General features: G+C 40.7%; 1 protein-coding gene, 1 long non-coding RNA gene and 3 other non-coding genes across 5 annotated transcripts; 3 read left to right on the forward strand and 2 right to left on the reverse strand.

Annotated features, from left to right (window-relative positions):
- Positions 1 to 5,099: 5,099 nt before the first annotated feature.
- Positions 5,100 to 7,369, reverse strand: LOC148102057 (programmed cell death 1 ligand 1-like). The gene is made up of 3 exons (XM_087844420.1): positions 7,297 to 7,369; positions 5,368 to 5,736; positions 5,100 to 5,266 (listed from the first exon to the last, which is right to left on the reverse strand). The coding sequence occupies exons 1-3, from the start codon at positions 7,367 to 7,369 to the stop codon at positions 5,100 to 5,102; spliced, it is 609 nt and encodes a 202-aa protein (XP_087700546.1).
- An 11,705-nt stretch (positions 7,370 to 19,074) lies between these two features.
- LOC118456025 (U6 spliceosomal RNA) lies at positions 19,075 to 19,180 on the forward strand. Its single transcript, XR_004844326.1, has one exon. It is a non-coding gene; the product is annotated as a U6 spliceosomal RNA (small nuclear RNA).
- A 2,525-nt stretch (positions 19,181 to 21,705) lies between these two features.
- Positions 21,706 to 21,811, forward strand: LOC148102058 (U6 spliceosomal RNA). The gene has a single exon (XR_015719383.1). It is a non-coding gene; the product is annotated as a U6 spliceosomal RNA (small nuclear RNA).
- Positions 21,812 to 23,506: 1,695 nt separating this feature from the next.
- On the forward strand, positions 23,507 to 23,612 carry LOC148102059 (U6 spliceosomal RNA). The gene has a single exon (XR_015719384.1). It is a non-coding gene; the product is annotated as a U6 spliceosomal RNA (small nuclear RNA).
- A 1,054-nt stretch (positions 23,613 to 24,666) lies between these two features.
- LOC118455836 (uncharacterized) lies at positions 24,667 to 26,092 on the reverse strand. Its single transcript, XR_015719275.1, has 3 exons — positions 26,036 to 26,092; positions 25,352 to 25,555; positions 24,667 to 25,199 (listed from the first exon to the last, which is right to left on the reverse strand). It is a non-coding gene; the product is annotated as an uncharacterized LOC118455836 (long non-coding RNA).
- Between the last annotated feature and the right edge of the window lie 286 nt (positions 26,093 to 26,378).

Genomic DNA, 26,378 nt, shown 5'->3' on the forward strand with positions numbered 1-26,378 from the left:
ATCTATGCATCCATCCAAATTCATATTATTGATAACACATATACATGTTTTGTATTTGATTTTTTAAATTGTCCCACTTCTTTTTAGCATGTAAGGGGTGACCTACCCCCATAGGCCCATCTTTTCCAGAATAATAGATCATTCTTTTGACAGCCTGGTAGAAAGAGAAACAATACTGTCCCATATACTGGCTCTCTTGATATCATAAGTTCTGTACAGCATGATAGTTCATAAAATTGTACAAGATATTTAAATGGAAAGATTTATTCTTGTTTATAGATAAATGTAAATCCATGAATTTATCATTTCATCTCAAAGAGGGCTTCTATTAAGGATAGAGTGGTCAGGCTCAGGATATTGCGCTATAATTTTGTCCAAAGTCTCCACACGTGTATCAAATGTGTTTTGAATCTACAGTCACTTTCATATTTATATAATTTAAGAGTTAAATATCTCAAACTTTGCAAATGTGTGAGATTTTGTCAAATTTTCCATTTTGTCAGTTTACTCGTTCAATTAACCGTAAAGATACGTGTAATATTGTTTTGTTTTATTTAGTTAGTTAAATTTAAGAAACAGCGGAAACAGCATAGAGAGAGGAGAAACAGTGGAGAGGACATAAGTTACTAATACAAAAATAGGAATACTAATAGTAAGAAGGTTAATATGAAGAAAAGTTCCTAACATCTATTAAATAAAATTTTAAAAATGTAATGTGTAACTATAAAGCTTTTGATAACATTAATTTCACGAAGTAAAATTCTTTTAGCTGCATCAACTGATTGTTACAACTGTTTTTCTATTTTAACTGTAATGGAGACATCTATGTTGTCTTTTGGATTTGGCGTCAAACGCATACATGTAACTTTTAAATTAGATAAAGATTTTAAGATAGGTTAATGTTTTCCTAATTTTACATTGGTAGTACCACGTGATGTGGAAGGTGTCATGGTCCTAGGTCTTTGACCCAGTGTTTTTGAGTTTGTTGTGAACTCAGGATTTGTTCCTTTGGATTTAACTAGTGGTTTATATATAAGTTCTTTGTCTTTAGAATAGATTATCTATTCCTAGTGCTCCTGAGATTATCTTCCAGTATGTTCCAGTCCTTAGTTCCTTGTTTCATTATGTTAGTTCCCTTTCGCACCTGTCCTGATCTCATTTTTGTTTTTGTCTCCTGTATGAAATAATTTGTTCTCTGTGCTTTTTGTCTCTTTCTGTCTTTGTGTAAAAGTCTGCATGCCCATATTCTGGTATTACCTCTTCTATTTTCATGGTCTCTTGTCTTGTTTGTGTTATGTTCAGATGTCTCTTTAGTTAGATTCAGTTCAGCTATCTGCTGGTCTAAGGAGCTTGGAAAGAAAAGCGTCTGGACTTCTTTAAGTTGCTTGAAGACGTTTCACCTCTCATCTGAGAAACTTCTTCAGTTAGGTCAAATGGTGGAGAGTCCCAGATTTAAACCCAGTGGGAGTTTCCCCCAAAAGAGGGACAAAGGACCCCCTGATGATCCTCTACCTAATCACATGAGCCGAGGTGTGAAAATGGGTGTGGGTCACAATCAGCCAGAGTTTCGGGTGAGCTCATTGTGAAACCTGGCCCCACCCTATTATGTGATTTCCTGGGGTCAGATGGCCCAGGATGTGAGTGGGCGTTAAGGCGTCTGGGAAGGGATCTCAAAACTGGATTATAGATGGCAGAGAGTTGGTGTCGTAAACCATCGCCTCTGTTCAAAGATGGTCGCTTATTGCTATCTGCTACTCTCTGGCAGGTAGCTCCATGCCCTCCTGGGTTTTAAATGCACCTTAGAATGCACATCCATCAACACTACATATGAGCGGGCGGAGGGAGGTTTGAAGTCTCCCCCCCGTTCTCTGTTGCCTGTTGGGATGGAGGGGCTGGGAGGAGGAGTTGGCTGTCCGACTGGGGTCTGGAATGTAGGGCCTCTCTGCTTCTGCGGAGTCAGGGCGGTCTGCTTGTCTCCACCCCAGGGAAGAGGGTAACTCCTCCTGGGTCTGGGTGCAGTTTCCGCCTCCAGGGCAAGGGTACCTAGACCTGGGGTATAGAGTACACTTTGGGAGTGTGATTGTGTGTACAGTGTCTATTTATGTCTGTCTCCAGGTCGGGTGAGTGTTGAGCAATTGCATATGAGAGCATGAGGGTGGGAATGGATGTTTGTATCTGTGTGTGCCTGTTTGTCTGTGTCTATATGTCAGGTCGGGTATCAGACGCCACCTCTCTGGGGACATCTCAGGCCCTCCGAGGTATGGAGGCCTATCTCCCCCCACCACTCCACCTGCCTCCACAACTTTTTTCTCTCTCAACAGGTGATCCAGGTGATTGATATATATATATGTATTTTTTGTCCCACCACCTCATTTTTTGTTTTGTGCCTTTTATCACTGTTCCTCTTCCCCGCTGTTTTTCTTTCCCTCCATCTCTTTCTGTCTCCCTTTCCCTTCCACCAGCCATGTATGTCCCTTATGTAACAACTGAAAATAAAAAAAATTGTAAATAGTAAAAAATAGTTTTATTTTACTTTTATTCTTTTTTTTTTTTCTTTCTTTCTTTCTTTCTTTCTTTCTTTTTTTTTTTTTTTACCTCATAATGGTATCCTGTCAACATCAATTTCTTAACAAAATGCCTACTAATTTTAATTATTACCAGAAAATGCTGGAAACATGTTCCCAAACTTTGGTTCTTTGCTGTCCTCAACCTGAGATATTTTTGATACTAGAGCTCTGTAACATGTACTGATAACATTGGCCAAAAACCTCAGTGCAACACACTTTTCTTTCTTTTTTTTAAAACTCTACACAGGAACCGCATTGCCCTAATTAAAATATAAATTATTGCTGATGCCTGCTTATATAGGAAAATATTTATTTTGTACATACAGACACAAATCAGTGTATTGAGATGACCGTATCACAAACTGCCATGGTCCTGTGTTAGATGGATTCTCACACCAATGGGGCAAAAAGTTCTGCTGCTGCTTGAGTAATTTTATCATTTCTGTGTGTTTGGACTTTTAAAAAGTTTCACCTTAATATCTTTCTTATTGTTGTATTTATTTGGGTGTGCTGAGTGCATTTTGAGCCTTCACAGTAGAGCACGGTCCATTACAAGAAGCAAAGTAACGGGTGGTTTCTGGCTGTATGTTGACTTTTTTAAAGCAGACACGTCTGGATTGTGTGTGATTGTGAGGAAAAACACTCTCTAAAGGTTTGCTTTAACGACATTAAGTCCTGCTGCAGCACGAGCCGTGAAGGTGCATAACTGAAGACTGAAGTCTGTTAGGAGGCACGGAAGAGAGGGAGCCCAGAGGCCAGGACGTGGACATGGACCCAAACACAGATTTGATCATAGGAAACAGCAGTAAGGTAAACAAGGTAAACGTAGTTTAGAAACAACAAACACGAAGCAGAGGCGGCTTGTAACTAATGTGAGGTTAGCTGACGAATGGAGAAGACAGTGAGGGCTCCGCCCTATAACGCCACAGTCGCTGGATTCTTGGCTCCCGTGAAGAGATGTTCATTTTCACATCAGAGTTTATTGAAGATTAATGTTGTTGTTGTTGTTTTTTAAGTTTTTGGGTTTTTTAAGTTTGATTCTGTCAGTTATGGCGTACTGTGGTTAAATTAGAACTGGCCTGGTGTATAAAGTATGCCATGAACACTTTTATGCCTGAGATCATTAAAAGTGATTGAATGATTTATAAAAATATTTTTGTTCCAGCTGTTGCTTCAATTTGACCTTAACACTTAAGCTCACATCTGTGATGGGACACGAGGAAAGGATGTAAAAGTGTGTGCATATGAATGGAGCTCGCTAACTAAGCTAGCTAACATTAGCAGATCTGATGACGCCACTAAATATAATTATTTTTATTTTAAAAATGAATAAATAAATAAACTAAATGGCTTTTCAGGTGATAATGTCATAGACTGCAAACTGCAGTCTAGAAGTTATCACTTGGTTGGTCTAGATTTTACTCAGGTTCAGTGATGATTTCTTTGCTTTGAACTGATTCCAGCTGTGTTTAATTACAACTATTTAAGTGTTGAAGATGAATTTGAACTTTTACAGCCAAGGACAACAAAAGACTAGACTGACTTACAAAAAGTGATACAGACATTTATTAGCAGTACACAAACTCACATTAAAAAAAAAAAAACCAACACAACATAAAGCAACATCATCTGCACAGCTCTTGATATGCTACACAATCTGCAGTGAGAGTACCAACAGGAAGAGGCATAGACGAGACTCCCCCATCTGAAATTGGAGGTCATTCAGCTGTAATCAACCAGTAGGCCCTGCACCATTAAACAGCTTAGTAACAACTGTTGGTTTATAATCTACAGTAATACACAGTGTATTTGTTGTCAGTCAGCTCAGTGTCTGTAAGATCTAACGTAGATTAGTTTAGCATGTTCTGTCTGAGAGATTTCTGAAAAAATTAAAATGTACAGCTCTGCTATCACTCCCAGCATAAATGAAGACAGAAAATTAAACAGCAGTGACTTTTGTAGGGTTACTGAAGTTGGACTAGCTGGTATATAATTATGTGCTATGTGATCGCTAGCGACACAGCTATGTTAGCATAACATAAACACAGTGAAGCTGGAGGATGAACGCTAACCTTTTTCAACTAAATAAAAGATAACACGAGGGTTCCCGATGGTTAGGGAAAAATGCAATTGCATGGCAGGATGCTGTAAACGGACCAAACTTCAGTCAGGAGAACAACTGAGATAATCCATCCACAATACGAGGTTAGTCATTAACATACAGCAACAACGTGGGAATAGAGCAGCTGCGAGAGCATTCAACATTAATGAATCAATGGTACGGAAGTGAAGGAAGCAAGAAAAATGACATGAATAAAGTTTGACTTATCTGACTGTTTTGTTTTGCTTATTGCGCCTTTTAATCCTGTGCGCCTTATGGTCTGAAAAATACAGTAATGAAAACCCAAAGAAAGTACTGCAGGTGTATAAACACTGAGGATAATAAGAGGCATGTAAAAATCAAACCAAATACTGAGCGTTCAGTCAAGTCTTCAATGTCAACACTGGAAACGGCACCAGGAGGCTTGCACTTCATCCTGTTGTTGCTGCTGAGCCGTGATTCTGTTGCTTTTTAAGTTTTCTGTAAATCAATAGACCACTGACAACAACCACCGCTGTAGAAGAAACTAGCACACCAACTATCAGTCCAGCAGATCCATCTTCCTCCCATCTGTCCTCTCTGTGTCCTCCTGGTGGATCTGTAGGTGAGAAATAGGTGTGAGGGACAGGAAGGTGATCACTGAAGCACAGACCAGAATCAATTTCCTCTTCAAACTGCACACACTGAACTCAAACTCACCTGAAGGAACAACACTCAGGTTGATGATATTTATGGGGTCAGTCGTCAGCCAAGTTCTCTTCATTCGAGTTGTTCCTGTCCTCTGGATGATACGACACTCATATGTTCCAGCATCACTAATCGTCACATCCTTCAGCACCAATGAGACGTCTCCATCTTTCATCTGGCTATCCTGCAGGTCCACCCGGCCCTTAAAGGATGGATCCTGGTAATCTGGATGAAGTTGGTTGTCCCGGTATAAGATCACATACTCGTCTCTCTTCAGGTCAGGCCTGCTCCACTCTACAACTGAGATCAGGATGTTATTGTTTGGAGCTCGACATGGCAGAGTGACGTTCAGTCCAGACTCAGCTGTGATGTTTTTCAGCTCTAAAAGAGGAAACAACACAAAGTAGAGGGGTTAGAGCAATCATTGTATAACTGCTTGCTTCTACAACAGCCAATCACAGTGAGGATCAGCGAGAGAGACCACTGTTGGCTCAGTGTACCGTGCCTCTGAGACTGTACTGAGACACAGCAAACTTTGTGGCCGTGGCACATAATGATGAGACATTCGGGACGAGTTGGTTACTGTGGGGTCCAGGTATCGCCTCATGCTACAGGTAATGAAACTGACACTAGCCAAAAGCAAAACTAGTGGGAAAAAACCCCAGAAAGGATGAAGAGGGAAAAATGTCCACCTTGTGGTTGCTTCATTTCCTCTCATTCTGTAACAGTCATCAACCGCAGCAAAACAATACCCGGTGGTGTACGTAAATTATGCATGATGAAGTGTTAAAATTTTGATTGATCAGTCCATAGCACCTTCTTCCAGTCTTCAGTAGTCTATCGGTGGTGTTTCATGCCACAAGCATGTCTCGTTTTCTTATTCTGACGACTTACCAATGGTTTCTTGTTGTAACTCGCTGTGCTTGAAGTTGGGAAGTTGTGTGAGCCGTCTGTCACATAAGCTGTTGACTCCCAGAAACTTGTCTGTTGATTTTTATTGTGGTCTGCCAGACCTCTTCTTGTCTGAGATTCCCCAGTTTCTGAGTGCCCTTTGATGGTGAAGGGAACTGTACCAACTAACACAGTGACTTTCTTTGCAAATTCACTGTAGGAAAGACTTTTAAACCTTATGATGAAGTCTGCCTTCCATTGTTAATTGCTTTTTTCTTTCTATTTCTATATCAACACACTAATTTCTTCAGTACGTTACTGCAGTACAACTGAGTAAATTAAGGGTATGGTACCACATTGTGTACCAACACTGCATTTACAACCCCCTTCCCCCAGCAGACAGAGTAGTTTGTAAGTAATCAAGAAAAATTGGGACACCTGTAGCAATTGGTAGCATCGACTTTGAAGGCTTGATCCATCTCTACTGTTGCAGAACAGCTTTAAGTTGTTAAGCCATTTCTTGTTCCCTGAAAAAGGCTTTTTTTGTAGGATTCTGAAATAAAAAATTTAAAAACTAGAAGAATCGATGTGTTCTAAAACATTTTACTAGTAGTGTAAATCAGTGCATACAGATTACAGAACAAAACCATGCCATGGTACAATTAAATATGCAATCCCCTCATTATAAGTTACTGTGTCTATTCAGTGCAGCCACTGCTGGCCTTTATTCATTGAACAAAAAGCTTTATTCAATGGAGACTCATTCTGAAAACTACAGATGCTGCAGGCAGTAAAGTTCTTTGGTCTCTGTGGTCAGACATGGAGTCAAAACGTTACAAGGCCACAGACACCACCCAGCCTCGTGTTGCCTTAGCGTAGCGTAGCCTTGCTTTGTGTGTATCACAACCACCACCACCAGCCTCGTGTCAACACACAAAGAAACTCAGTCATTATGAAAATAATTCTTCAAGAAACAGTATTTATATGCAAAATGGGCGGATACTACAACTTCTATAAACCAAATGTGAATGTTTAAGAAATAACGCTCACCTGCAGAGACAAGCATGACAATGCTGAAAAACCACAAGAACCAGCGGAACAACGCAGATGACTCGGCAGCCATTCTCGTGCTTTCTAGATCGGCTGACTGTATTTAGTTTTATGAGTACGTTATTGTTTTCTGTAAATGCCACAGGCTACTTTAAAAATTCCCTAAAGGAATGCCAAAGTCACGAACCACGTTTTCAGCAGTGCGCCGCCATTACTGTTCAGGAAGAAACTTAGCTGAAAACGTCATCACATGGAATTTAATTTTTTTTATAGACAGCACAACTTTAGAGCTGATGTATTTCATGTGAAAGGGTGTTTTGGGTGAGAGAAATAGCAGTCCTGAGACCTAAACTATTTCAGATACTTTTTAAATTTTCTCCTAACTATTTGTAATGAGTTTATATTCCTGTCTGCCCCAACTAAGCTTCCTTTATTAACTGGAAGATGTAACATAGTTGTTACTTACTTAAAAAAATAAAAATCCTAAGTTTCAGGAGGTTAAATATTATTCACAGCTCACCTATTTTTCCATCCAGTTTTCAGAAACTGCATTCTAAATTAGTCTTGCATGTTTTCATATTTCTTGGTGGATTCTAATAATTTAAATAAAAAACAACCTGGCAGGACAAAAGCTGCTGATAGCAATTTGAACCTCTGTAAATGTGAATTCTTACCTTTTTTTAAAATGTGTATTGTGTTAGTTTGTTCTTTATCTGAAGCTCAGGTGGTCACAACAGGAAAGTATTATCCTGATTAAGCCGGAGTCATGTTAATATATTCATTTAGTGATGGTCACAGAGCGGTCAGTTTACTGAAAATATTGTTTACAGAGATACAGAAGGTTGTTTCAAAACACTAACTGTTGCTCTGGAGAGATCTTCTTAGCCCTTCTAAATGTCACGGTGGAAAAAAACATGGAGAAAACCAAAAATCTACAAGAGAATAAATAATTTGGTGATAAAATAAAGCTCATAAAATCAAGACTATAGAACTTGACTACATGCTGAGGCGGCTATTCAGCCATCTGATTCATGTTACAGCAGCTCATGAGTGAATGAACATGGTGCAATAAAAGTACTTTTAAAACTATATTTTTCCAAAAACTTGCATTTACTTGAGTGCAGTTAGGGGTTGGAATGGTGTGTAGTGGTTTTTGGAGTGTAATCATGGGGTTAGAGTGAGCAGTAATTTTACTAGTGCTCCACACTGTGCTACAACCGCTCTGTCCCCTTGTTTCTTAACTGAACCTTTAGTCTGCCTGGCTCTTTTACAACAAAATATTTTTAAAATGTTGCAAGTTTATGTGGTGATATTCTCATGCATGAGGCAACTACGAAAACAGCAAATAAATAGACATCTGCGTCTTTTCTCTGGAAATGAACATTTTGATCCAATATAGGTAATTCATCAACATGGCTGGAGAGAGTTTGTAGTTATATACAGTCTGTAGAAATTTGGTTAATTTAACAAACATTTGTAGGGAGATGGTAGTTACTTTGAACTCAAAGCAGTTACACAGTGATTAGTAAAAAACAGAGCCAGTGAGATTGAGTCGAGCTTGAGTAGATTTAAGAAAGTGAGTGACTCAGGTGTGTCAGTTGGTTTGTTGAGTGGTTTTGATTTTTTTTGGTGAGTTGCTTTAAAACAAAAACATTCTAAGTTAAGAATATTCATAGTTTAATTTCCAAAACTTGCATATGATCTTCAGTCTGTAGCAGATCTACTGACTATCACCTAGCAGCTGGAGCAGTCTCAAATGGAGGTCAGTCCACTACTGCCACCTTTGGCCAGGTGCCATAGCTTACAACCAGATTAACTTGAGACACACATCTGTACGTGGTTCTGTCACCACATTGAGTAGAGGCTGAGTGGCTGCACTTACATCTGGCATGTGAGTGAAGTTGCCCCCCCCCCCCCACCTTTTTCAAATCTAACAAAAGTGGTATCAAATGTTTGTGCTACGTTTGTGCTGCAAAATTTTTCGTTTGGGGGCCAACTTCACTCACATAAATCATGTGCATTCAAATCTACCCACAAGCATGTTGAAAGATGCAATGCCAGCAATGTGCATTGTCAAGAATTAAACCAATCATTAAGCAAAGACAACAGCGATCATTTCTTCTGTTTATTTAGCATGCATAACATTTGTAGTAGCCTTCTGTACAGTCCACGCTCACTGTGTGGTACCACTTTCCGTAGCAGTTGCATTCAATCTGAAAGAAAAATTAGATTGTCAGAGTCATTCGTCTAAAGTCAGGCTGTTGAGTGAAGCAACTAAACATATCTGAATGTGCAGGTACTGCAGATTTCTGTGTAAAAGTCTTATCTGTGGATTGCTCGATGTTTTCATGTGTCCTTTAGGTGCTCCGTGTCTTTAAAGTGCAAAGGCATGCAGGTTACCTGAAGTTTTCTGTTGGTGCATCAAAGCGACATTTCACCCAGTGATATTAAAGTAAACCATTTAAGGTGCTTCAGTCTTAGGTATTGATTTGGTTATCTTACCCACTGATCTGTTTCTGCACCCGAGCTTCTCTCACCACAGGCATGACAGCTGGGATCGGTCATTTGAAAATATATGCCACAATGAGGATATACAGATAAATGTTTTAGATGGAGACCCAAATGCAGTTTCTCGGGTATACCTGAGTTTTTGAACAGAGAGAGCACCATGTCCAGTCTGAGCCCGGCAACCCCCTCCTTGTCAACAGGGTAGTGTATTGTTGTCCCCGATAGAAAATGGTCAGCTTGCAGAACAAATTCTAAGTACAATACACCATGAGCATTTTACATACCTTGCAGACACCACAGGATGTAATTTCCTGCTGTTTAGGATGGGTGACAGTTGACCGTGTCCATTTGCCAATGGCTGGACATTTCCTCCCAACCAGACTTTTGTACAAAAACGGGTACTATTGTTACTGAACTTCACTCATTGCAAGAGCCTCATGCAATTCACATGTACAAGTTAATAGAAATGACTACTGTGGTTAACATGAACTCTTTTTGCTCACCTTGTTACATCCTTGGACTGTAGACTGCCACATACTTTTTCATGATTCAGCTACAAAGTGAAAATCTTGAAATTAAATTATGAATAGTCTTAAATGAGAAAGCTTGAGTTTCAAAGCCATCTCATCTTTCTGAGACTTTTTGTGGACCCCTGCCAAACAGATGTCATTAAACATGAGTCCATAATTAATGCAGCATTTTTTTTGCCCCACCATCGTCAAATAGGCACAAACATTACACCGTCATTCCCTTCCAATAAGGTGACCACTAATTTGGAAAAAGTTTACATACCTCACTTTCCAACTCTTTCCCAGGGGCCAAGTCAACATTCTCAGAAAATAACTTCACCGTCTCCTTAGTCATCATCTTCTGAGTCACAGCAAGACTGCACCGGCGATTTCCCCTAACAGGAAGGTGGTGACACTGGTGGTGCTGATGGCCCCTCACAAGGAGCAAACAGTTCCTTCAGTTTTGCTTGGACCCTCTCTTTAGGCTGGAAGTAGTGTGTCAATTGGTCTGTGTTAATGTTGAGAGTCCTCTTTCCCTTCTCTGACACCAAGTTTTGCCCTCCGGCTTCATAATTTTAAAGGGTCCCACCATATCCAAATCCAGTTTGCCACCTTTCCTCTCTTCTTGCCTTATATTTTAACGCAACACAAGGTCTCCCACCTGAAAACTATCCTCATCTCCCCTTTTTGCTTCTCTCCTGCAGATATTTTCTTGGCTGCTTTTGGCATTTTTGGTCACTTCAGCGTACACCACCTCATGGGATTTTAGGCCCTCACAAACTTCATTGAAATGATCGTACAGACGCTTTCTTCTGTAATCTGCCAAAATAGAAGGACACCGAGTAACTGAAACTGGATTAAAACATTTTCCCTCAAGTGCATTATAGCATTTTACCTGCATTCCTTTGGGATCTCCAATGGATACCTTGCCTCCCTGCCAAACATGAGGAAAAAGGGGCTTTATTTTGTAGTCACCTGCTTTTTTGTTCTGAGCCCGAACATAGTCAACCGCAGAAATTTGTCCCAGCTCTTTGAGTGGTCAGTCACCAGTTTATTGAGGGATCTGAAATTGGGTAGCATGAAAAAGAAAAATATACTCAATATGCAGTTTTGTGACGTAGTCACAACATTAAATAAAAATGGCAGTACTTAACCTCTGGCTTGTGCCATTTAATTTTTCCATAAGGCCATTTGTTTGGGGATGACATGGTGAGCAGAGGCTTCTTTTGATGCCCAGAGTTTCACACAGGTCATAGATAACCTTGAAAAGTTGATCATATTAGTCATCACAGCTGAAATTACATATTTGCTTTATTTATTAATGTTGTACCTTGTGGAAAAACTCTGAGCCCTGGTCTGTTAGCAGTCTTTTAGGTGCACCAAATTTGTAAAAGAGATCAAGAATACACCAGTGCCCTCATCTGCTGTTTTACTTTTTAGTGGGTAGGCCTCTGTCCATTTGGTGAAATAATCAATCATGACACAAATATATTGATTACCGCCATTTGTTAAGGTTAGTTTACCAACAAGATCCATTCCAGTGAGCTCAAAGGGCTCTGTGAATTATGAGGAAAAAAGACAAGTGTGTTATATTATGTTTGAAGTATTTGAATAGTATCAACTATTCTGTCTGCATTACTGTAACAACTCTATTGGAATGTATAATTTCCCTTCCCATATGGAAAAGAAATAGAAAAAACTTGCATCAGATGTGGCCTACTTCATATAGTGAATTATATAAGGCTTACATGATTTAATCGTGAAAGTGGCCACTTTCATATATTGTTTTAGGAAGTATCCAAAACATACAAGTTTCATTTATACAATTTTTCTAGGGATCTTATATCTGTTTTCACTCTTGTATACTTTCCATACAAGTTTCACAAAAGACAGATACAAACTTTATATGTATCCTTTCCATATGGGATAATATTGCCCTGGTTACATTGGCATTGTGGACACTGAGCAACCTAGTGGCAAACAGTAATATTAAATTCTTAAAAACAGTCTAAATTTCTCCTTGCTTTTCATAATAATCAGCACAATGACTTATAGCTGTAGATAATGTGTTTGATAAAACCAACATAGTACAAACAAAGAAAAGCACAGTAAAACACACACCTTTGGTCATGCTCATCTTGAAGAAATGTACTCACACATTTTTGAATGTCCCCTTCCATGCCAGGGCAGTAATAGTGTGCCATGATAGTCTGAGTCTTCTTCCATCCACAGTGTCCACCAAAGTGGCTGTAATGAAATATCCTTAAACATTTCACTTGCCTCTTTGGCAGAGCAGACCACTTTCACCAAGTGCTCAGTTTTAGTTTTATTTCCATCTAGATTAAGCGTGTAAAGGCGAAAAAAACAAAACAAATGATCACATGAAAGCAGAATAGTACACTCTGATAGTTTACATGAAATGATCAGTTGTACTCACCATTTTTCCTGAAGGTCTCAGCTCTTCTCTTAATTGTACATCTTTATCTGCTTCTTGACCCTTCAGCAATTGTGGAGTTTGAACTCCAGAAGCTCCCTCACAAGTTTGGGCTCCATTTCCCCCACCTACGCCTGTTCATGTATCTATCACACCTGATAACTTACCTACTCCACTGTACCACAAACACACAGACTCAGAAAGAAAAGAAAGCAAACCAACTGAAACACCCCAGTCACTCACTTTCTGAAATCCACTCACTTTCACAAGCTCTTCTCAATCACCACCCTGGCTATAATTGCTTTCTAACCACTGTAACTACTCTGTCCTCATAAACCCCCAAAGGTTTCTTTTACTCACCAAGCTTATATAGACTGTGTATAACTACCAATACCGTCCAGCTGTGCTTATCAATTACCTATATTGTCTACTGGTGTTCCTAGCAAACACTACACGATTCTCCAAGGTGAGTTACACAGATGCAATATACAAAGTCCCTACCATGTTATTTCAGTTAAAATGTGCAGAGAAAAGACTTACCTAGATGATTGAGTATGCATCAAGACATTCTTTTATTAATATTTATTAATATTAATATTTTATTATTATTTTTTTAATTTAAATGAGAGCGGCACAAACAAAAACTTTTGCAGCACAAACCAACACAAATGTAGCACAAATGTTTGACATCAGTTTTGTTGGATTTGGGTGGTATGTGGGGACTGGTTGACCTTTTAACCTTTAGGTCAACCAACTCCCCCCCCTCCCCCCCTTATTATATTTAAAACAGAAGCAGCACAAACTACAATTTTAGTAGCACAAACCAGCACAAATATAGCACAGTGTTTGATACCATTTTTGTTTGATTTGAAGAAGATGGGGGGAGGGGGAAACTTCACTCACATGTTAATCTGGTTGTATGTTCCCTCTAATTTTTCATGTGTCTGAGCGAACACACAAACCTCCTGAGCGGTCCCTTGGACCACTGTGAGCAACAGCAGATGTGTGCACTGTGGTCACGCCAGCATCAAATCCATGTTACATGGTTTATTAAAATAATCAAATTACAGCATTTACATTTAATTAACTGCTTTAGCCCACTTACAATGAAATTTGAAAAAATCTTGTTCATGACCTGTGTAGTATGTTAACACTATTGGGAGTAAAAATAACTTGAACTCTAATTTTGAAAACACAACTTTCTTTTTTTTCTTTTTTCTTTTTTTTTTTATGAAGCTCTGTCTTGTATTATGAGTCTGTGGTCTGGCAGAGAGTCCTGTAACTCTCAATGCTGGGCAATTAATTATATAGTTACTTCTTCAAAAAAGTTACTGAGTTTTGCAAACAAAGTTTTTTGCAGCTGTTTACCTAAAAATGCAGCCAAGGCGTTTTTTTAAATAAACATTTCAAACTATTTACAGAACAATCAGCTGTTCTGCATCAAATTATTTGTGCCACTTCAAAAAATAGGGGTTTCTAGTCCCTAAGGACCCCAAAGCGCTTTACACAACCAGTCATCCACCCATTCACACACAAAGGGGAGGGAACACAGAAGGGTATTTAGATTAAGTGCTTAAGCTCTCAACTCGGTTAAGGGTCAGAAGCAGGCACATCAAACATGTCCATTCTCACTCGAAGATGAACTTCAGTAAAAGTGCAGCTGGTGATGACCAGCCAGCCAGTTGAAACACCATAATGACATCACAGTGATACACACAGTAAGACTATTGCTGTATGCAGACACACATCCTGCCTGACCCAAACTGAACCCGTCTGTTTTCTGGATCATGCCAGGCTCAAGACATCTTCAGATGCACTTTGATGAACTTTGGCAGCCTGAGCCCTGATAAAGCCAGTTCCACAAAAGAAGTTCAGATGTGCTCAGAATTGCTCTAAAAACAAGAAAGACAAAATAATATAAGTGCCTGATGGAAGAACAAACCTGCTCAGCTGGACATTCAGCTCATTGATTTAGTTTCTTTTAATATGTAAATATTGAAATTTGTTTAAATTGGAAGCCTATTTTGAATGTAATTAAGAGTGGGCGCAGATATAAAATATGAGCAGTGTTACACTAGAGATCATAAATACAGCAAACCAGCATTTTCATGATACTACAGCAAAACAGCAACTTCAATTCAATTTTATTTACACAGCACTGAATCACAACAACAGTTGCCTCAAGGTGCTTTATATTGTACGGTAAAGACCCTACAGTAATACAAAGAAAACACAGAAAACCCCAACAAATGTATGACCCCCTGTCCGGTCTTTAGGTCTGATGTCATTAGCCGTTTCCAGGCCCAAACTCTGCTTCAGTTCTCAAAGTCAAACGAACACTGCAGCATCACAGAGAATTACAAACTGTCTAAATTCTTTCATCTGTAATAAAATGATCAGTGTGGCTTCTCTACCAGGTGTAACAATTAAGTTTAACATCCAGGCATCCATGAAAACAAAATTTATCAAATGGTCTGTACTTGTATAGCACTTTACTAGTCCCAAAGAACCCCAAAGCGCTTTACACATCCAGTCATTCACACACTGGTGATGGCAAGCTACATTGTAGCCACCCTGGGGCGCACTGACAGAGGCGAGGCTGCCGGACACTGGCGCCACCGGGCCCTCTGACCATCACCAGTAGGCAACGGGTGAAGTGTCTTGCCCGAGACTGTCCAAGCCGAGGCTCGAACCAGCAACCTTACAATTACAAGGCGAACTCCCAACTCTTGAGCCACAATCGCCCCAGATCGTGTAATGGAGTTAGACTTTAGCAGGGAGTTAGCGCACTAGTTCCCACCTAAACATGATTTAGCATGTTCTGACTGAGAGATTTCTGAAAAAAAATCAAACGTAAACATGCTCTACTATCGGCTCCGACATAAATGAAGACAGAAAACTAAACAGCAGTGACTTTTGTAGGGTTACTGAAGTTGGGCTAGCCAGCGTATATAATGATGTGCTATGTGATCGCTAGCGACTCAGCTATGTTAGCATAATATAAACAGCTGGAGGATGAACACTAACTTTTATCCACTCCATGGCTACTCCTCACCTGTCTGTTAGTCTCCCTTCGGTGGTAACTAGGTTCTGCATTAAATCTTTGCTTTTTCCATGTGAGATTTTGGATTCTGTTTGATTTTTGTTTGTGCAACTAGAGATCAGCATTCGGCAAGGTAGTCTGTTGCCTGCCTGTCCTCTTGCTTGATTGCCTCCCTCCCTTGGATTCCCTCCAAAGACAGCTCTTCCTCTCTAAACTCTACGGTCCTGCTCTGCCTGTAAGCCTCGGCAATTAATGCAGTCTAGCTGTCTCGCTCCGGGTAACCTGAAGCTGTGTCCAAATTCATGGGCTGCATCCTCCTGAGGACCTGGCCTTCGCGGCCTACGTGGGCCGGGTCCTCAGAAGGTCGGGTAGGCCGGAAGTAAACGGCTGGGGAAATTGGACGGTCTAGCCTTCTGATTAGCATTACCGCTGTCTCGGTGGAGTTTAATAAACTCGGCCGTCTGCTCCTTGCTATCTAAAATATAACAGGACACTGATGTAAATTCTCGACCGTCTCTCTTCTGTTTAATCAGTTTTCTGTTTGACGTTTATTCAGCTGTGTGAAAACAAAGGAGGATTAATAAAGTTTTATTTTATCTAATCTAATCTAATCTAATAACTTTAATCTCAGCCAAACCGATTTACTCACGAACAAACAAAACACTGAAAAAAGCCCAACAATAACATTTTTAGGTTCTCTAAGTGACTTATATATTACGTTTAACACGAGTAGCGAAAGTCTGAGGTGATCTGAAAATGATGTGCCGAGAGTTGTGCCGTTCTCGGCGGCTTCAGTGACCCTCGAGCTCTCGGCTAGCTATCGAGCTGGTGGGTAACAGACATCTCCGAAAACGTAAAAATATGCGATATCTTGATAAACCGAGCAGATATTTGATGTTTACACAGCTACTTTCTCGCCTGAAAATATGTTAAAAGTTTATTTTGTGACCCAGAAAGATTAGTAAGAGTAATTTTAAAACTTAGTAGCGGCCGCCATTGTTGGAAACTGGAGTTTGGCTGGGCCGCGCTATGAATTCTGGGATATGGTAGGCCACGAAGGACACACCCGACCCATCCTTCAAATTCGGGGAAAAGGAGGACGCATTTGTCGGCTGCATTCGGAGGAGTCTACGAATTTGGACAGCCTTCGGCGCGTCGCTGTGACGTAATCGGTCTACAAATGCGGCCTCAGGAGGATGCAGCCCATGAATTTGGACACAGCTTGAGTGCTATTAATTGTGTCTCCCCTTTCTCTTGGAGTTCCCTCATGGGCGCCGCGCTCCTCATTTTCCCCCAAAGCGTGAGCCTTAGTTTTTCGTTCCCCCGACTTCGTTAAAGATTCATGAGTTAATCAATAAATCTGTACATAGTTTGGAGTTTTGGTGTTTTGAGTCTGCTTTTTGGCGTCCAATTACCTGTACACTCTGTGATCCGTGACATAGTCATTAATATACTGCTGCATGAGCTGGGCTGTTGTAGCATCGTAAGGTTTTAAAAACTAAGCTTTAAAATGAATAGCGGTAATAAAAACGGAGAGAGGCCGACGGAGATCACTGCCTTTTTTAGGGGTTTGTTCAGATTAAATAGTGCAAGATACAAAGAATTAAAAAATGTTAAAAACACAACACCCTTAATAAACACAGAGTAGTTTTGACCCGGAAGCAGGTACGTCATCACCTGCTGGAGCAGGGGTTTGAATTTGATTTTGGATTTAACAAGATGCCAGTGAAGAGACGCCAATATTGGAGAAATATGATCTGGCTTTCTAGTCCCTGTCAGGACTCTTGCTGCAGCATTTTGGATTAACTAAAGGCTTTTCAGGGAGTTTTAGGCCATCCTGATAATAATGAATTACAGTAGTTCAGCCTAGAAGTAATAAATGCATGAACCAGTTTTTCAGCTTCACTCTGAGACAGGATATTTCTAATTTCAGAGATATCATCATCATCTTCTTCTTCTGCTTCTTCTTCTTCATCATCTTTATTTATAAAACACTTTAAAACAACCACAGCTGATGCAAAGTGCTGTACATTGGAATATAATAATAAAATTACATAAAATATAATTAAAAGCCAAATAAAGTAAAAAAAAAAAAAAAAAAAAAAAGGTCAAATAAATAATCAGTTAGCTTGTCTTGTATTTAAATTAGTTGTTAACTAAATCTCCCTGAGGTCAGAAGCCAAAGAATAAAAATGGGTTTTAACACGTGTTTTAAAAGCAGACAGTGAAGGGCTTCTCTAACGTCTAAGGGCAAGTTATTCCATAATTTAGGAGCAAAGATAGAAAAGGCCCTGTCCCCTCTGAGCTTCCTCCTGGATCTCAGTCCTTCCAGGAGCAACTGGTCAGCTGACCTACGAGACCGACAGGGTGTGTAGGGATGAAGAAGCTCAGAGAGGTAAGGCCGGGCCAAGATCGTTAAAGCGTTTAAAAACAAACATAAGAATTTTAAAATGTTTGTACACAGGCAGCCAGTCCAGTGAGGCAAGCACAGGGGTTATATGCTCTCTCTAAATGTATGTTATGCCTTCTGATGATACTGCCTATGGGAAGCATGTATAATATAAATTAAAGGAAGAAGAATGCCTTGGTGTTATTAAAAAAAAACAAAACAGAAAAGAACATAACAGCTGTCTTGAACTAACGTTAGTGTAGAGACGTCCCTAATAGAGCTAATAGATGAGGGGCTCCTGGGGGTCACACATTAGCTGGACCAACCTGGAGAATCACCAAAGCCAAGGAGGTCATACACAATGAACATAATAATCTTTTTGGGATAACTGAAAGTGGTTTTAAAATGGGAGCTGTTTCAGAGGCAGTCAGCAGCAGAATGAGTCCAGGTCCTGCTGGGACCTGCTGTTTGAGTGCAGCAGGGCCGGGTTTCTCTCTCCTCTCGCCTCCTGATGGTGTCTCTCTCCCAGCCTGTAGGGCGGGTGAAGGTCAGTCGGGGGTGGGAGGGTTGTTGAGTCGGTTTTTGTTCTGCTGCCTTCAGCCGTCCAATCAGCAGCGTGTGAGTACAACTGATCTGTGTATATTACCCACAATGCCTCCGTGTGTCTCACAGGCTCAAAGTGAAAGCAGAGAAAGAGGAACAGACTCAGACTGGCGCTCTCTGAGCCTCTGTGTCTTCTTACAGATGTATAACCGACCCAGCAGCACCCAGACATGTTTCTGCTGCAGTTTCCCATCAGTTTAAACGCAGTTTAAGCGTCTTCCCGCTGTAACCGTGACTCAGACAGCTTCCGTGACGGAGGGCTTTAAATAGCTCCCGGGTCCTTGGTGCTGTCGTGTTACTTCGGTAGCACATATACTAAAATTGGAACGATACAGAGAAGATTAGCATGGCCCCTGCGCAAGGATGACACGCAAATTCGTGAAGCGTTCCTCATTTTCATTTTGAAAAGCATGCAAAAAATCTGTTTTTAATCATTCTTTAGTTTAACTCAAAGGAAGTGCCTCTGACTCCGCCCCCTGGTGGTAGAGAATCTAATTAGTGTGTGTTATCTGGCTTCATGGATCGATAAAGTTGGGTGTCATCTGCAGATCAGTGAAAATGTATTCTGTACCTTCTAATGATGCTGCCTAAGGGAAGTTTGTCTAAGGCAAGCATTAAAAACATCACAGGAGGCGCCGCTGGGGGTCACACATTAGCTGGACCAACCAGGAGAGTCAGCACTCGCTCCTTTTGTTGGACGTTTTTAGCTCATAATGGATGTCATTTTGACAAATGGAGGCCATTCTGAGAGTTCACGTGTTTGTCCTGCTACAGCCCTTAATGTGAGATTTTTCACATTAAGGGCTGTAGCAGGACAAACACGTGTTGGTGATGGAGTCAGACACAATATTAAAATATGTCATTCTTTATGTTAAATTTGATACAAGTATATACATTTATTCTTCTGTATTTACTTTCATTAAAACACACAGTTGACCTGAGTTGTACTTCAACTTGGGCAGGACTTTCATTTTGAAGGAAATCCCCTCCATCACCACCACCACCCTATCTGTGGATGGACAGAGATCATGACCAGAGATACTGTGAGTGTTACCCGAACAGAGAAAATCTGATTTTCACACATTTAAAGATTTTCAAGACTCGCTGAATCCAAATATGCTGTCTGAGTCAAAATGAATGACATGAGTGTTGAGATGAATTCCTCAGCAGGTTGCAGTGGCCCTGAGGAGTAAAACTGGGGGGTGTTTTTCCACGACCATCTATGGATTACCTTATATTTTAATTACCTTTCAAAGTAAATTCCATAGAAGAAAATAAAGATAAAAAAAGAGAAGTGGCTCCTGTGTGCGCCAGACTCTGTTCAATATTTAGATAAATTACTGTGTCCTTGGTTTGCAACCAAGAAAGTGAGTTTTATAGCAACTCCAAATTTGTGCTTGAATTATGCAAGGAGGTTTTAATGAATTCAACAATGGATGTTGGTTACAGAGAATTTCTCCTCTGCAGAGATGTGCAGCCCTCATGTAGCATCCCAACCGAAAAACTCAAATAAAAAACAAAAAACAAAACCATGAAGGTCAAGTATTCCCCACAGTGTGAGACAATCTTCTCAGCAGGATATGTACCTCTGCTTGGAATAATGTTTGAAGCCGTATTTCACAAATGTACAAGTTTGTCTTTTGTGAATTAAGCATGCTAATTTGCAATAATAAAGGTGTTTTTCTGACCTACATTTCAAACTTAAAACCATAATTTTTAACCGTTCAGTTCTCCAAACTTTAGTGAAGCTGGGCTAAAGCTGTTCACCTTCACCTGTCCTCCTTAAGATGGGAGATTGTGGGAAGAAAACCGACATAAGCCTGAAAGTCTGATCAATATTTTATTCTGGATTTGAAGGCTGACCCGACTGGTTTACTCCGTGGTGTCATGAGTCATCTTTGTGACATTGTCAATGATTTGATCAAAGTAATTTATACTTTTAATGGACATTGGTGATGTGGCTGATTTCCTCCTTTTGCACGCCCACTATGCAGCTTGCAGTCAGACAGCGATGCCCTGAGATTGCTAAATATTACCATTTTTATACGGAGTCTGGTGAGATCTGTCGTCTTAAATCAGAGACTCTTATATCTCAGTGTCGCCCTTGTGTGGCAGGTTGGTGGAGCTGCAGGTTTTGTTTTTGTCATTTAAACAAAAGCAGACTTCCTCCTTCAGTTTAACGCAGGAAAATAAAGACAGCAAAGCAGTTTTTAGTCCACACATACACTTAATGTTTATGTGTGTATGTACACTTAATACACTTAAAGTATAAAGCGCTATACAAATGCAGGCCATTTTAATGTTCAGAGGCAGCATTCAGTATAACAATAATTAAGAGAGGTTTTAAAATAGAGGCCAGATCAGGAGCTATTTCAGAGGCAGTGAGCAGCAGAATGAGTCCAGGTCCTGCTGAGAAAAATCTCCAGATCTGAGTCCTGATGCAGGATCCGGACCCTGTGGAGGTCTTTCTGTTTGAGTTCAGCAGGGCCGGGTGTCTCTCTCCTTTCGCCTCCCGATGATGTCTCTCTCCCAGCCAATCATTGCTCCCAGCCTGCAGGGCGGGTGAAGGTCAGTCGGGGGTATGAAGGAGGAGGGTTGTTGAGTCGGTTTTTGTTCTGCTGCCTTCAGCCGTCCAATCAGCAGCGTGTGAGTACAACTGATCTGTGTATATTACCCACAATGCCTCCGTGTGTCTCACAGGCTCAAAGTGAAAGCAGAGAAAGAGGAACAGACTCAGACTGGCGCTCTCTGAGCCTCTGTGTCTTCTTACAGATGTATAACCGACCCAGCAGCACCCAGACATGTTTCTGCTGCAGTTTCCCATCGGTTTAAACGCAGTTTAAGCGTCTTCCCGCTGTAACCGTGACTCAGACAGCTTCCGTGACGGAGGGCTTTAAATAGCTCCCGGGTCCTTGGAGCTGTCGTGTTACTTCGGTAGCACATATACTAAAATTGGAACGATACAGAGAAGATTAGCATGGCCCCTGCGCAAGGATGACACGCAAATTCGTGAAGCGTTCCTCATTTTCCTTTTGAAAAGCATGCAAAAAATCTGTTTTTAATCATTCTTTAACTGACTGACTGTAGCTCCTGTGCGCGCCAGACTTCGTTCAATATTTAGCTAAATTACTGTGTCTTTGGTTTGTAATCAATAAAGCGAGTTTTATATATATATATATATATATATATATATATATATATATAAAACTTTATTATATTATATATAACCCCAACGTTGTACATGAATTATGTAGGGGGGGGGAATAAATTCGGAGATGGTTGTTGGTGACAGAGAGTTTCTTTGCAGTCCTCATGTACCTTCCCAGCCGAAAGTCTGAAATAAAAAACATGAAGTTCAAATATTTCCCACAGTGTGAGCCGATTTCCTCAGGAGGTTGTGGAGCTAGAATAATATTTGAAGCCGTATTTTGCAAATGTACGAGTTTGTCTTTTGTGAATTAATACAGAGCATGTTCATTTGCTGTAATAAATGTGTTTTTCTGACATACATTTCAAAATTAAAAGCACAATTTTTAACTGTCCAGTTCTTCAAACGTTAGTGAAGCTGGGCTAAAGTCTTTCACCGTCACCTGTCCTCCTTCAGGCGGGGGATTGTGGGAAGAAAACCGACGTCTACTGAGCTTGGAAAGAAAAGAGTCTGGACTTCTTTAAGTTGCTTGAAGACGTTTCACCTCTCATCCGAGAAGCTTCTTCAGTTCTAGGGTCAGATGGTGAAGAGTCCAGAAGAAAACCGACATAAACCTGAAAATCTCACAAATATTCTACGCCGGTTCGTAACCTGGCCCAACTAGTTTAGTGCAGGCTGTCACGAGTCATCTTGGTGACGTTGTTAATGCTTTGATCAGAAGTAACTGATAATTTTAATGAGATTGGTGATGCGGCTGATTTCCTCCTCTTGCAATCACACTCCTCAGCTTCGCGTCCACACAGCGACGCCTTGAGGCAGCCACTGGAACTACGGCTGGTGTTTTAAGAGATAAGAGATAACGCTTTGTTGTCGTTGTACAGTCATACCTAGTGCAATAGTACAACGAAATGGCAAAACTGTCCCACGTTGGCAGTACGCACAACACAAACAAGAGAACACAACACAGTAACTTCATAAATAAAAAGTATGAGTGTATATTTTTATTGCACATTATTAGTATTTTTTTTATTGTCCATAAAGGCAGCCAATCCGGTCAGCTGTTAGCACTGATTAGGGCTATTGCGCTGTTGTACAAGCTGTCCTGGAGTCTGTTTGTCCGCGACCTCCGCAGCCTGAAGGAGCTGATCAGTGTTTTTGCCCACAATAAGCTGAGATTCTGAAATATACTATGTGCAGAATTTACCACCAAGTGGTAATGAGTAATGTTTGTTATTATGGATCACATTAAGAACACTATTACTTTTGTTCTGCTGCCTTCAGCCGTCCAATCAGCAGCGTGTGAGTACAACTGATCTGTGTATATTACCCACAATGCCTCCGTGTGTCTCACAGGCTCAAAGTGAAAGCAGAGAAAGAGGAACAGACTCAGACTGGCGCTCTCTGAGCCTCTGTGTCTTCTTACAGATGTATAACCGACCCAGCAGCACCCAGACATGTTTCTGCTGCAGTTTCCCATCAGTTTAAACGCAGTTTAAGCGTCTTCCCGCTGTAACCGTGACTCAGACAGCTTCCGTGACGGAGGGCTTTAAATAGCTCCCGGGTCCTTGTAGCTGTCGTGTTACTTCGGTAGCACATATACTAAAATTGGAACGATACAGAGAAGATTAGCATGGCCCCTGCGCAAGGATGACACGCAAATTCGTGAAGCGTTCCTCATTTTCTCTTTTAAAACACGCACAAAATCTGTTTTTAATCATTCTTTAGCTGATTGACTGTATCATTAAATCATGCAGAAAGTGCCTCTGACTCCGCCCCCTGGTGGTACACAAGCAGGCGATGGCAGCAGTCCACATGCTAAGTTCAGCTTCCCTGCACGACAGCAGAGAGCTGCCTTTTACTGAGATCACAGCAGGATTGTAACATGAGATCAGTGTGAAGTTTAAAGCCGCACATTATGCTGTAAATGTTCCTGAGCAGAGGCTGATTCCGTGCTCAGAAACGTGTTTAACAGCAGTTAAGTAATATTTTTATGTTATTTAAATATTTATAAAAATTAATGAGTGCGTGTTAAAAGAGAGAGAGGGGACACTTAAACGCTTTCAATTGAAATGTAAACTTTGATCAGAGTTAATGATGTTTTTATATCCTGTTGGTTTCTGAAGATAGGGTTAGTGTGGATAATGCTTCAGACTGAAGCCTGACTCTCCTCAGACGACTGAGCTAACCTGTAGTAAGCAGTGATAAAGTGTGTCTGTAGAAAATGTCCTTCTCATTCTGCAGTGTTTCCTCCTGACTGGGAGGCCACGGACCGACTCCTCAGCGTGACTTAATATCTGAAATGTGTGGTGGAGTGTAAAGACCTCCATCACTGACACTGATGTTTCTAATTGAACTCCATCATATGACTGTGAATATCTCAAAAATCGGTCTAAGCTGAAATCACACAGAAGTGAACTCTGTTATCAAATCAGGCGTAATTGTAATTCGATCATGTTTGCACTGTTTGACCTGTTGAGCTTGTCTTGTTGTTTACATGCATGTCTAAATATTTCTTCTACCTTGTATATTTTATATTTTCTTCTGTTTTTGCATTATTGTTATTATTGTTCTTAGGTATGCCGCATCTATTGATTTATTCCTTCCCTTTCTACTTTGCTGCTATAACAAAGTGAATTTCTGGGACTAATAAATTCTTTCTTATCACTGTGATGGAAATAACTGTAAACAAAGACGCCAAATAGTTCTTTCTTTTTTAAAAAGGAGTCTGGAGACATGTCACTGTGCTGGTGATATCCATGCCGATGATTTGATTTGATGAAGACTTTATTTGTGACTTGCAGTTGCCTGCAGCAAAATTGGACCTCTTCCAACCATACATACATTACACAAACTTCACATTGGGGAGACAGGTCAGAACAGGTAGCGTAAAGAACAACAATGAAATGTTCAACACAAAAGGGCAGTGGAGGAGAAAAACTCTGCTCAGACTGAGCTCCTGATTGGCTAGTTTCTTGGTATGAGAACAGAAAACAAAAACTCCTCAGCACAAAAGCACACGAATCTTCACACCATAACACCATGGAAACACATGACAAGCAACAGGGATGGGTGAGTAGGGTTAGAGTAAGCCAATGTAGACGGCAGCATCAGGTCATCTCTGCGCGTTGCAGCTGACCCACCGTCCGCATCGGAAGGGGGGGGGGATTGGAGGTGATGACGGTGGGTCAGTCCCCTCATCCAGAGTATCAGCTGACATCTTTGAGCTTGATGCCTGCTGCTGTTACAGCTACTCCACCCCGATCAGTTTTCTGTAACTCATCACACGTAGATCTCAAAGTATGAACGTCATTTATACTGTGAGAACAGAGCAGCTTAAAGGTGAAAATTTCATTATATCCTCGACCTGTGTACACAGCAGGCTTGATCAAACCCACGTGAAGACTAAACACCTTTGGCTCACCTCATCTGGTCTGGCAGTGGAAACCAGGGCTCAGGTTGGACGAGGCCAGGAACTGCTCGGTTATGGTGGAGAAGCCACCAAAGATGGAGGGGGAGCCTTGTGAGGAGTAGCAGCAGGAGATGGCTGGCCGATGACCTGGACTTCTTTGGAGGCTTCTAGGATGAGGGTCCCAGTGGGGGCTCTCCCAGATGTTAAATGCTCCTTCTAAAATTAGGCATCAGTATGAGATAGTAAATGCAGTGATTAAAGAAAAATCTAACTCAATATGTTTGTTTTTAAAGCACTTTGGATGTGAAACAGAGAGAATTTGACACCGTTTTTAGTAATCTGCTCACTCTTTCATCAAAGCCTTCACTTGTAGAATCAGGTGTTTTATACAGTGTGATGTCTGCAGCGAGCACAGATGTTATGATGATGAGCTGGATCATCCTCTCACAGTGGAATAAGTCACCGGATGTACAGCGTGAACGGTGCTCGGTTAACACAACACTGACCAAAACTGTGTACCGACTTTAAATCCTCCGCCCGTGTGTTAGATAAACATTGTGAAATCACTGATTCACACAGTCACAGAAAGAAAATCACAGAGAGCCTCGTGTGAGTCTGAAATAATATAATTTAACTGTTTTTCACCATTATTTCATGAAAATAAAGCAAAGAAAGACGGAATAAATCGGTACTCACACGATTCTCCGGAGTTCTGCCGATGGGGGGGTCAATGAAGAAACTGGAACAAATCCTCAAACTGTATTGCTAACAGGGATGTTGAAGAGTGCCCTCTAGTGGATAAACTCTGACAATGACACTCACAGCACAGATAAATGCTGTTTCTCTCGTCTCTTCTTTACTTATTTAGATTTACAAACCATTTTAAATGCTGATGCTGATAAATCAGGTTGTTCAGGCTATACCACATATTAGTATTATTTTAAGTACCTTAATCACAGCCTGTAACCAATGTACATTTACTGGAAATATCATTTATACATGTTTTCTTCATACTGGTGCTGAGCGTGCAGCATCCACA

Source organism: Neolamprologus brichardi, chromosome 7, assembly GCF_056152115.1.
Source record: "Neolamprologus brichardi isolate AB-2024 chromosome 7, ASM5615211v1, whole genome shotgun sequence".
NCBI lineage: Eukaryota > Metazoa > Chordata > Actinopteri > Cichliformes > Cichlidae > Neolamprologus > Neolamprologus brichardi.